The 12,486-nt window shown below is 43.6% G+C and overlaps 1 protein-coding gene across 2 annotated transcripts in view; it reads left to right on the forward strand.

Annotated features, from left to right (window-relative positions):
• The window catches only part of ror1 (receptor tyrosine kinase-like orphan receptor 1), a 129,789-nt gene that overhangs the window by 106,958 nt on the left and 10,345 nt on the right, over positions 1 to 12,486 (forward strand). For both annotated transcript variants that reach the window (XM_086224648.1, XM_086224649.1), the window contains 2 exons: positions 10,852 to 10,979; positions 12,053 to 12,370. In XM_086224648.1, the coding sequence (XP_086080774.1) occupies positions 10,852 to 10,979; positions 12,053 to 12,370 (446 nt within the window). The remainder of the gene's footprint in view (positions 1 to 10,851; positions 10,980 to 12,052; positions 12,371 to 12,486) is intronic.

Genomic DNA, 12,486 nt, shown 5'->3' on the forward strand with positions numbered 1-12,486 from the left:
CCACACTCTTATGCTAAGCTATTCGAAGCTATGAAAAAGGTGAGATTGATCCAAAAAATAGTTGCTGTCGTCAACCCAAAGCATTGGCTAATTCTCGTAGAGGTGAAAGGAACAAGATGTTTGTGTGATACGTCTTTACAGTTTCACCAGAGCCTCTAAATTATCCGTCATGGGAAGATCAGCCACCAAACGCTTTGATTGTGTCCGAGCAAACGACGCATTTACACCTCAGTTTTTTTTGCAGCTTGCTAGTTGTTGTTACCAGAGCGAGCAAATTCAGTCAAACTGTTATCATAATTGCCTGCTTATGGTGAAGAAAAAAGGCTCACTTGTCACAAAATAAATCATTTGACTCGTATTTAAGGGCATGCTGTAATTATGTTATCCATCACATTCCCTGACCCGTCGCCTCTTTGAAGTCTTTGAACAGGTCAGCAGTCTGTCAGTGAGATGATTTGCTAAGTTGGGTGTGTTGAATCCTTTCGGTCAGTTGAGGTTTGGACAGATTTGAAAGGGTTGAGACCAGAGAGGATGGAGTGAGTGAGCTGCAGATCTAGAGCAGAGGAAGAGGTTTCAAGCGGGAACGGTTAAACAAGTGTGGTAGCCGTCAGTAAGTCTCTGGAAACAGAAATGACTTGATTGAAAGAAAGACATAACAGTGTGTCTGTTTGTCAGCGAACAGCTTTGTTAAATTAATCCTTCATTTGTCCTTCACCAGCCTGTAAGCCCTTTTTGTTTGGTTTCTGTGTCATACAGACAATCCCCCCCCCCCCCCGTGTGTAAAGAGGAATTATTTATGGACTCAACAGTGTGACAGTGTTATCCTTCCCTGTGATGAATGCTGTGTGTAACTCATAATCACTCTCATCAAGAATGATTCCATTTTCCTCAGGAAACTGTGCTCGTATTCCGACGTGTGTGTTCTTGTTACTGAAGCGCCGTCGGTAGCCAGTCAGCCAAAACATGTGTCCTCCTGTCTTTTTTAAGTGTCTGCATTTGTGTGCTCCGATTGGGATCTCTGATCTTGGCAATAAAGATGTTGTAAATCATGCAGGAACAAGTGTGTGTGTGTGTGTGTGTGTGTGTGTGTGTGTGGGCATTAATGTGTGCAGGGGGCCACATGTCGTCTCAATCACAGGAGGAGTTTTGCTCTCGGCTGTCTCTCTTTCCTCTCTTCCCTCCTTCCTCTCTTTCCTCTCCTGTTATTACGATTTCCACACTTGGGCTGAGAGTCAAACAACGTGAAGAAAACTGAAGGCAGGTATTGTTTCAGCATAAAAAAAAAAGGTTAAACAATGATTATGTGTGTAATATTGTTCCTGGAGTGAAAACGCTTCTTATAAACATACATAATTGGATGTGTTAGCACCGTTCAAACATGCTGTTGTGAACAGGCTGATTGTTGCTGCTGACACTGAACCGTTGAACCATTTCTGAATGATCAGGTGGACACCGAGCGGTCAAGCTGGCCGTCCTGCGTGTCTCCATAATCAGAGCAGGTCTTCTCAGATGGTGCACTGAGTCCCGTAAAGCATCGGGACATTTGATGACAGCTGATAGTAAAGGTAGCATCCAGGTGGAGTGATTGAAGAGGTGCTGCTTTCCCTCTCGTTCTTTCCGTTCTTGTTTGTTGTTTCCAGTGGTCTTTACACCGACCGGGTCACTCATTCGTCAAACAAGATCTTCTAACTCGCCTTTTGGGTTCCACTGTTGATTTTACTGCTCCGGCTGTTTGTGTGTGTAGGTGTCTGTCTAAGCGGCAGAAGGTTTTTGTTGTGTTTTAGGAGACATTTTGCCCTCCTCTCTTGCTAATTGACAGACTGATTGACACATTCCCTCCCCCACCTGGACCTCTGATTCCAGGCAGCCCCTCCAGGGGAAGTGATGTCACCAGGTCAAGAGTGTTGTGAGGAGTGACACGACTGATGTCGAGTCCTTTCCTGCATGTCCTATCGCCATGTATGCGTTAACCCTATTATTAAAGCCCCCGGCTGGTGTGGACAATGTCAGAGCCCCACAGTGGGCCCCAGCTTCAAATCCTAGATAAGACTGATTTCCAAGGTACTTTCAGTTAACTTAGATAAATATTTACGTACTATCTCAGCTTGGGAATAAATCCACTATTAAGTGGTGTCATAACATTCTAACAAATCAGTTTCTGCGATGTCCTCGCTGGGAAAATTCCTCCCTCTTATAGGTAGTGACGTGTTTTACAGCTTTGGCTGCACAAACAGTTGCTTTTTAAAACTCTGGCAGGAGAAGAGCGTATCAGCAAGACATTTTCTGACGACCAGAGGGTCGACGCAACACTTTTGCTCAAAATAAAATATTTCTTTAACTATTGGATGGATTTTCATTGGCGGTTGACAAATGCTACCAACTTTGGCAATACTGACTTTTCCTGCCCTGAGGTGTAAATATGGCTGAGTGTCCACTCGGTGGCGCTAGAGATTATGATGCTGTGTATCACGTGATGACATCATAGTGTCATTTTATGTAATGATGTTTGTTACGGCCGGCACGGTGGTGCAGTGGTCAGCACTGTCACCTCTCAGCAAGAAAGTTCTTGGTTCGAGTCCCGGCTCGGGCACGGGATCTTTCTGTGTGGAGTCTCCATGTTCTCCCTGTTCCTGTGTGGGTTCTCTCTGGTACTCCAGCTTCCTCCCACAGTCCAAAGACATCAAGAGGGGACGAGGCTGATTGATACTCTAAATTGACCGTAGGTGTGACTGTGAGTGTGAATGGTTGTCTGTCGACATGTGTTGGAACTGACCGTGTGGATTCCAGTTGCAATAGTTTTGTACAAAGCAAAAGGTAAACTTGAATTTGTCCTCAGGGGCTGTGATAAAAGGCTAAAAGACATTTTGTAATGTTTCTTTTTGTTGTTGTTTCCTTGGCACAAAAGGGGAAATAAAGATCAGCTTAAAAACTTTATCAATATTGACAAAAACAAATATTTTAGCATCAGTATTGGTATCGGCCCAGCACGTCATCGTGGATTCGTCCCAACTGTAACTACTTGCTGCAAAAGCTGCTGTGTTACAACCGTGTTCCTACAATCATTAGTCTTCCATCATGGAGGTGTAACATCGTCTCCTTCAGTATTTTATCAAACATTCATTAATGAGGAGTCTGTTGACATTAAGTGTCGCTTCGGTGGCATTTTTACAACTTCAACGCCAAACGTCATCTATGAATCACTTCCCATGACATATACACAAGCTCCATTTTGAGCCCAGCCTAATAGCAGCCTTACACCCCTCACTTCTCTTATATTTCCTCCTGCTTCCGTCCTCCGCTGCTCCGCTCTCCATCCTCCTCTTTGACAGAAGCCTCTTTTGTTGCCGTCAGCGCGCAGGAGTAACACGAGGAGCCAGGAGGTCCTTTTCTTTCTCTATTGTATCTAACACAGCGCCTCAGTTGCCCTTGCAGGCTCTTCATTCCCAGTGCGGTCACGGGCCACTGGCAGCCACAGACCTCAGTCAACCTCAGCCTCTGGTGGCCATTTTGGCTCTGTGTCAGTGCGAGATCATTACAAGCTGCAACCGCATTTGCTTTCTACAATTCTCCTAAGATAATAGTTACACTGTCCATGAGTGGAGGTCAGCATGGAGAACCCGACACATGAATCACTGCACAACCTTCATTGTTGCTCATTGCAACACATCAGTTTATATTTCATTACTTTCTTCGATAAAACTACCAAAATAGGTCTTTGCCCACATTTAGATGTAGGTTTTAGCAGAGCACTAATTGTGTGGTACCTTACATAATTGTTAGCAGGCAGAATAATGCTGAACAGACTTCTGATGGTCTTCTTCACTGCTCTGTGCCAGACTTACTTCTCAGCAGGAAATGCAGTCTCTGGAGGACAGTGGCCAGACGATTGTCCATTGTTTTCTTCCTCTAATCCTCTCTGTCTCCCCGTTCCCATCCTGACCCACAAGTGTCTTTCATTTACTGTTGGACAGCTTTCCTACAGCACAGCATCCCAACACACACTCATAAACATCCTCGAAAAACCACACAGCAGAGTCCTACTGAAACGAAATGAGCTGTGTGTGATGTCATACCTCCAATGCCGTTGCAGTGTCCTGCTCAACTTTTGCAAGTGTCCGGCAATATAATACAGACAAGCCTAAACAGTCAATGACCAATAATATAAAATTTAATATCAGAACTGAAGGGCAGCTCTGTGTTTTAGAAATGTGGATGTCCTCTGTTCTCTGACTGGTTTGGCATGTGTGAAGAGGACTATGCAAAAACTGCTGGCTCTTTTTTCACAAGTGTTGGTTGAGGAGTGCAGCATAGACAAGGAGGACATTAAGTTTTGGGGCAGATCCCTTGAACAAACCAAACCTGGAATGTTTTTACAGTGAGGTTTGTTCTCTCAGAGCAGCTTCTGTCACGGGGATGAAGGGGAAAACTACTGATTTTAATTAAACTTGGTGGGGTCTTGAATATCTGCCCATGACGCATTGTTGCTGCAAGGCAAAGTGGGTAAAGTGCAGAGTGATTGCACCCGAATGGTAGACGAATCGCCCTGAGTACCATGAAAGCCACCTTTTAAAACAAAATGTTATAATTCCTATTATTATAAATATCACACACAAGATGATATTAAGGCATCACCTAAGAAATTTGTGTTTTATATAAATTAAATCATTGTTCAATCCTTGTAAAGCCACTTTTTTAACAAAGTGTTACGCTAATAATTATTATTATTTTCTATGAATATCACACACAGGATAAAAAAATATATAATTAACCTAGAAATGTGTATTTTAACTAAGTTCAAGCACTGTTTGGAGCCTGTAAAGCAGATGGAGCAACTGTTGTGGAGGAGCTTCCCAGCATCATCAGTGAGGAACTGTGGGGATTAGAGATGATGTCTGGCTCTGAAACTGAACCTGGTAGTTTAAAGAAAACACAGCAGCGCACGTCCAGGAGCGCATCCCCGATCAGCTGTGACCTCATCCTGTTGGCAGCTCGTCTCCTCCTCACTCAGCACCCACAGCAGCTCCTTGAAACCAAAGCCTGAAATCTAAAATGTCATCGGGACCCGCCCCCTCGCCTCCTCTCCCTTAAATCCCAACCTTTTTCTTACACCCCCTCCAATACAAACCCGACATCCCAACCTACCACTTGATGTTTGATGAGAAATACCAAAGTTTACATGCTCATGGCTTAAAGATTTCTTCAATAATCAAAATGTCAACCTAATTATAGCCCCGACAATGAAACCCTTCACAAGTTTGTTTATGTGGTGCGTGAAAAGTGTCCCATATGTTTTGAGTGTTTTTAAAGATTTAGTATATCAAATGAATTTAAAAAAAAACAAACAGCATTTTGGATGATTGAAGGAGCTGAGACACTCCAAACACTGTCAGGAGTTCATGCTTTATTGCTTTTTGAACCACACTGCTAAGCTCTCTGTAACTTTTGCGTGTCTTAAAAATATACATGTTTCAAGTCGAGTCGTATGGGTTTGGACGGATCACTCAGTCTGAACATGAAACTGATCAAATAAGTGTGGAGGCAATTTTATGACATAAACCAATGAAACACTGACTTTTCCAAAAAGTTGAAGCTCACCATCAGCCTTGTCAAGAGGTTGTTGTTTTTTTCTCGCTTTTTTCAGCCTCGTCTTTCTCGTTTCTTCGCCGCTGGGTCCTGGCACCTGATGCTCTGACTGATACACATTGAACTGACATTGTTGTAAATTGACGATTTTATATATATATATATATATATATACATGTATATTTTAGTATGATAGTGTGGAGTCAACTCAATTTATCATGCAACACAGCTCTCCCTTTCCTGCTGATGTCACGTTTGATGGCGGTCATAAACCTTTAATCCTCATCACTGAGGTCAAGCATGCCTTTGACGTGTGTGTGACATCTTATTTATGACCGCTCCATGTGACCAGTAGTGTGTGTGTGTGTACTGTGTTAGAAAGCAAACAGGACAACATGTGAACTTGTGTTTGTCATTTTATGTTTATATAATTGAGTGAGTTTTTGGCTGAAACCAGCCGGTCATAGGCTGCCAAAGATTCCTTTCTACCTCCGCCAAAGAGGTAATGCGATCGCTGGCGTGCTTGTGGTTGTTTGTTAGCAGGATATCACAAGAACTAATGGATGGGTTTTGATTAAATTTGGTGGGAAAATGAGTAATATCACAACTTTTGGAGGTGATCTGGATCAAATTGTAGATGCTGGATCCTGAAGACTGTTCTGAGTCATTGGCAGGCCATTGCTATTAGCAATATTTCTGGACATATTGGGGGGGGGGGGGGTTAGAGCCTACCTCAGCTGACATTGGCCGAGAGGCATGGTTCACCCTGGATGGGTCACCAATCCGTCGCAGGGCCATCGGGAGCAATTAGGGGCTCAGTATCTTGTTCAACTTCGACACGGTCACGGGGGGAGTGAGGATCGAACCAGCGACCCTTTGGTTACTAGACGGCCACTCAACCTCTGAGTAAAGACCTAAGTTCCAGTCATCATCCATTTTATTCCGCTTATCCTGTTCAAGTGTCGCGGGTGGTGGAGCCTATCCCAGCAGCCTTCAGGTGAGAGGCGGGGTTCACTCTGGAAAGGTCACCAGTCCATCACAGGACCAACACATAGAGACAGACAACCATTCACACTCACAGTCACACCTACGGTCAATTTAGAGTATCAATCAGCCTCGTCCCCTCTTGATGTCTTTGGACTGTGGGAGGAAACCAGAGTACCAGAGAGAACCCACACAGGAACAGGGAGAACATGGAGACTCCACACAGAAAGATCCCGAGGCTGGGGTTCGAACCCGGAACCTTCTTGCTGTGAGGCGACAGTGCTGACCACTGCACCATTGTGCCACCTCCCGTAAGATAAAAATACCAAATGATTTGTTAAATTTTAACTGTTTGTGCTGTTTTTGTAAAGTAAAAATGTTTTTTCCCAGTTAATTTTTACAGTGACACTTTGCACAAAATGTCTGTTTGTCACTGTTTCACACAGACGAGAGTCATTTTAGGAACACATTTGCCACCATTTAGATTTGTTCCTTCAAGGAAATAAGTTTGCCTGTCAAAGACACATTTTGGTCCAATTTTTGATGATGAATGGCTTCAGTTACCATCAATACGCTCAAGCTGCGCATCCTGGATGCACCCTGTGTGTTTCAGGCATAACCTGGAATGTGTTTGCCAGTTTGGGAAGAAAATGCACGAGTGCTGTCTATTTTCCCAGTAGCTTTCATAATCCTTGGAGCAATTCAGACATCTTCTGATTCTCTTTTCTCTGTCAAACCAATCAAATCAGGAAGATTTAAGTTTTCAACAGTAAAAATGCTGTACAGTTGTGTGAACTACAGGGGAAAGTCCAGTAGTGGAGCTGCACCCTCACTGGCACCACCCAGGTGTGGATGCATGTGAACATATGGATGGGAATCAGGCTGGTGAGGGGAAGAAGAAGAAAAAGAAAAGAACATATCTGCTCAGCAAGTTCTTCCCTGACTAAATAATGAGGTTGGAAAAATGTAATTGGACAATGAATCAGTGTCTTCAATAACTTGTTTAGGTTTTGTGGTGAGGTTCGCCTTTCTGTTTAGATCTGAATTATAGATCGGGTCTCGCAGGCAGGAGCCTCTCCTTGTAATTAAGTATTAAAAAACATTACACAGAGGGCCCGTGGCGTTGGTGTGTAAAATAAAAGGCTTCAACAGCCATCCACTGTTTACACAAATAGCAACCGCACTTGGCTTTCCCTGCCGAGGATAGCTTACACAAAAACACACACAGAAGTAAATGGATACACAAAGACAAAACTAAAGAAAGATTTTTCAGAAACCAGATGTCTCACAGCAATTAGGTTTGTGTGGATGTCTTTGCTTTCCATTCATCTCCTCGACCGTGTTTTATGTCATCTTCACTTCAGCAGACAGGGTGCAGACACTTTAATATGCAGATTCCGACTGTGCTGCTGCACGGATTCCTCTCAGACGTGGCTTTCAATCTAAGCTGAAGTGGAAAATTTTGAAAGAAATCAAAATATAGAGAGCAGCGAGGGGGCGATTCGTGATTTTGAGCAGAGCGGGTTCGTTTGAGGCTGTTTGGACTGGACCCGAGTTGTAATTTACCCAGCGGGGAGCTTGCTCCACTGCAGGGGATTGTCTGCTGCCCCTTGTCATTTACATGTCTGTGTGTGGCTTGATGTTAGTATGGATGTGTGTGTGTCCACCATCTTCTGTGACGCACAACTGCCTGGGCGTGCTCCAACCCTCCCTCTGTATCTTTCGTTTGCATTCAGCTATCGCCGTCCTCTTGTTTTCTGGTTCGTTACATTCGATCTGTAACAAACCCATCGATGAAAAACCCGTCCAGTCATTCAACACAGAGACTCCCCTCTCACTGCAGCACTCCCAGACATGATTTTCACCTCAGCAGATGAAGTGATTTGCCAAAGGAAAACTATCTGAAGATGTAGCTGTTAGTGGCTCGATGAAGCCGTATGCAGGCGAACCACAGTACAAACTCGTCATTATTACTGATATCCACATTTTTTACATATTTGAAGGATAAAATCTGCTTAAACCTGGATTATTAAGCTGTGAAAATTCCTGTATCTTTGTGGAATCAGCAGTCCAGGGACTGTGATTCTATTAATACTTCTGTGTGAGTCCAGAAAAGTTCTTTTAGATCTGAGTAGACGGGGTAGAGTGAGACTGCTGACCTTGACCTCACAGTCACTTAGCCCTTCTCAGAAAGAGGGAACCTAATGACCCTGTCTTCACAGCATGCTTACACACTCTTGACCTTACAAAGGCTGTGTGTGTGTGTGTGTGTGTGTGTGTGTGTGTATTATCTTGAGTTTGTGCGAGTTTGCTTGCACCATTATCGCCCTGTTGCGCCTTTAAAGTTTTTGACAGCATGTTTAGTTTGTGGCATAATTGGTGGAATCCATGTTGTCGCAGCAGATGTGGTTAAATTTGTTTTATGTTGATACACAACATGAAATGAATCAAGCCAAGCCTACTAAATAGTAAGTGTACAGCATGTACACTTACTATTTAGTGGGTGTACCTTGATGAAATGAGTGCAGTGTAATCCAAGAGAGGAGGGCTGGAAAACTGAACTGTTCAATACACAACCTGAGGCTCCGCTGCTAAATAAAACACAATTTTTAGATATGGAAAGACAAGTTTTATTAGGTTGTGTGAATCAACTGATTGCTTTGCATGTGCGCACTCACACACACGCACGCCTGCACACATACACTGATGGCTTGTCAGCTCCACCCTCCTGGAGAAAGAAGTGCAGCGTTTACAGGCACGAGCATCCACAAAGTACAGCAACCACGTTTTATTTATGTAATTTTTTCACTTTAGCTCAGTGTGAATGTTCGCATGTTTTAATTTCATTTTCTGGGGATTTTTTTTTTTTTCTTCTGACAAAACAAAACTGCTGTGTAATCCGACCCATGGCCTGACTGAGCCAGCGTAGCAAAGAGTCTGGTGCGGATCCCTGACAACCAGTAACGACATTTCAGAAGATATTTGATTAAAATGTTTAAAGGTGACACTTTCTTTTTTCTCTTGCAGTCAAAAACCTCTGTTGCCCTTTGGACTGATAAACGTCCCCTAAAGTCAATGAAGTGAATAGTGGTAATAGAGAATCTGAATTAAAGGAAAAACGTATTATGCCTCTATGAAACACTGTACTACATACATTCTGCATATTAAGCTTTTGACAAACGACCAATATAATTTACAGGAGCAATAACTAAATGTACAGAATTTCAAAGTGTAAAATCCCTTAAATGTATCTCCTCTTATTATGGCTCTTACACCTGCTATAAATCCTCCCCCTCTAGAGGATATAATGTTCAGTTTTTGTTGAAGCTGTGTGTGTGTGTGTGTGGGGGGGGGGGGGGGGTTGATTTATTTCAATTCCCATTTTGGAAGCTTTAATTTGCCACGTGTGTGTGTGTGTGCGTTCGTGTGTGACCGTGTGAGATCATGCACAGGGGCATCCTGCACTAACTAACCCTATATATTGTGGTTGTGCGTGGTCTTAAGGTCTCCATATGGCACAACTTAAAGCTCATGACAAAGTGATCTCACGCCGAGCCAGCAGGCCGCTCGTCAGCATGTGGTTTGTGTGAGTGCGTGCGTGCGTGCGTGCGTGCAGCTACTTTGTGAGGACCAATTTGAGTTTTAAAAGGCCGTCCTGAGGATTTTTTCAAGAATGATGACACTTTGGTCAGTGAGGTAACTTCAAAGGGCTTTTTGAGGGTTAAGACTCGGTTTGAAGGTTCAAGTTACAATCTGGTTGGGTTTGACGTGAAAGATGGGATGAGACATTTAGTCGTAGCGGTTAATGTTCGGGTAGGGGGCGAGACGCATTATGTCATTGTTCAGTGTTTGTGCAGGGAGAGAGAGATAAAAAGATTAGAGGCTGGTTATGTAAAGTGGGTTTGATAAGAAGTAAGAAAGACACTGAGGGAAGTAAAAGTCGTATATTTGTGAAAACATTTTCAACTGTATCTGTTTCACATCAAAGCTCATGATGAAATCTCACTGCCATAAACAGAAATAAAGACAAACAGACAAACATGAATTCCTTTGATTGTGTGCGTGTGTGTGTGTGTGTGTGTGTGTGTGTGTGTGTGTGTGTGTTAATCCTTACCCAAGCAAACACAGATGCCCTAACACAACTGCACAACTTCATCTCTTGGCTTCAGTCAAACATAGGCTGCTCTCTAGTGGAGGCTCTGTGTACTGCAGCGTGTAACTGCACAAGTCCTCCAGAGAGATACATATTTGAAGAAAACCTCTGTTCTCTTCTGTGGTTCTCAGGGAGGATTTTGATGAGGAGGGATTCTGTCAGCCATACAGAGGCATCGCCTGCGCCCGCTTCATCGGTAACCGCAGCATCTTCGTCGACTCCTTGCAGATGCAGGGCGAGATCGAGACCCAGATCACAGGTGAGGAACAGATCCACGCAGTCATTTTTACATGAGGAATATCGTAAAAACCTGAGCCAGGTGGTTATTTGATGTGTTGTTATTCCCAATCAATGTATTATTACTCGATTGTCACATAATTTACAACTGAACGCTGAGATGTGAGAAGTGATTCTTGAGCTGTTAAGTGATAAAAAGTCTTCAAATTAAAGCTGTCTGGTTATAAAAGCTGTTCATTGTTCTAAAGGACAAACCCATTGCTCCTCTCCTCACTTTCAAGTGTAAATTTACGAGTTAATTTATCTTTTGGCGATTCATTCTGGTGAGAAAAAGTCAACCTTTGTAAGGTGATCTGCATCCAACCTCATTTGTGTCCCGGAGGAAGCCAACAGGACATCTCCTCAGCGTAGTTACCACTCTTTATAGCGCACGCTCCCTTTTTTATCCTCTGATACGTGTGTGTGTTGCTGCTCCTGTGTTTTTGTTTGTTTTGTTTTGATGTTTGAGTGCGTATGTGCTGATGTGTCAGTTTAAAGTGTTATTGATTACATCGGTGCAGCTGCACACTTCTAAGACAAAAGGGCCATGAACTCTGTCTATAATGTCAGACATTAAGGACGAGGGATGATTGAGATTAATGAGGCCGCAGGCTCGTGAGCACAGTAGGACTGCGGATCATACATGCGATACCAGAACGTGCACGTTTAGTAGCCATTCACGCTCTTAAATTTCAACTCCAGTAATCTTGAATATCATTTTATTAAAGTAACATGTGCTTTGGGTTTGTAAAACTGCTTGTCTTCTCCTCCACCCCCCTAAGAGAGAGACGCTTTACCAATAATCACAACTATAATTAGCCATATGTTTGCAATAACTGGAGAGTACGACTATGAATCATATGTTTAAAACAGCAGGTTTTTATTAGCAGTCTATCTATTTGATCCTCCATATGTCAGAAACATAATTGTGTATTTGTTGTCTTGTAACGTCTTTGATTCATGAAAGGAGGCTGTAGATTTCTAGATGGAACATGAAAGACTGTGTTCTTCTAGATCGACAAAAATCAAACCAGGTTTTGCTCCTTCTGTTCCCAGCTGCCTTCACCATGATCGGGACGTCCAACCACTTGTCGGATCGCTGCTCCCAGTTCGCCATCCCCTCCCTCTGCCACTTTGCCTTCCCGACCTGCGATCGCAGCACAGGAACTGACAAACCTCGAGACCTGTGTAAAGACGAGTGTGAGATCCTGGAGAACGACTTGTGTAAGACGGAGTACATCATCGCCCGCTCCAACCCCATTATACTGAAGAGTCTGAAGCTGCCAAACTGTGAGGACCTGGCGGCGTCTGACAGCCCAGAGGCCGCCAACTGTCTGAGGATAGGCATCCCCATGGCTGAGCCCATCAACAAGAGTAAGACACTCTCCTGCTGGCTGGACCAAGGGTTCAGCGTCAGTCCTGGTTCAGAGAGGAAAGCTTTTGAAACCTCTCCCTGCCGATGAGTCAAAACACGCTGAAAATGTGACGAC

Source organism: Aulostomus chinensis, chromosome 14 (assembly GCF_037954235.1).
Source record: "Aulostomus chinensis isolate RoL2024-O1b breed Wild chromosome 14, RoL_Achi_v1.0, whole genome shotgun sequence".
Lineage (NCBI taxonomy): Eukaryota > Metazoa > Chordata > Actinopteri > Syngnathiformes > Aulostomidae > Aulostomus > Aulostomus chinensis.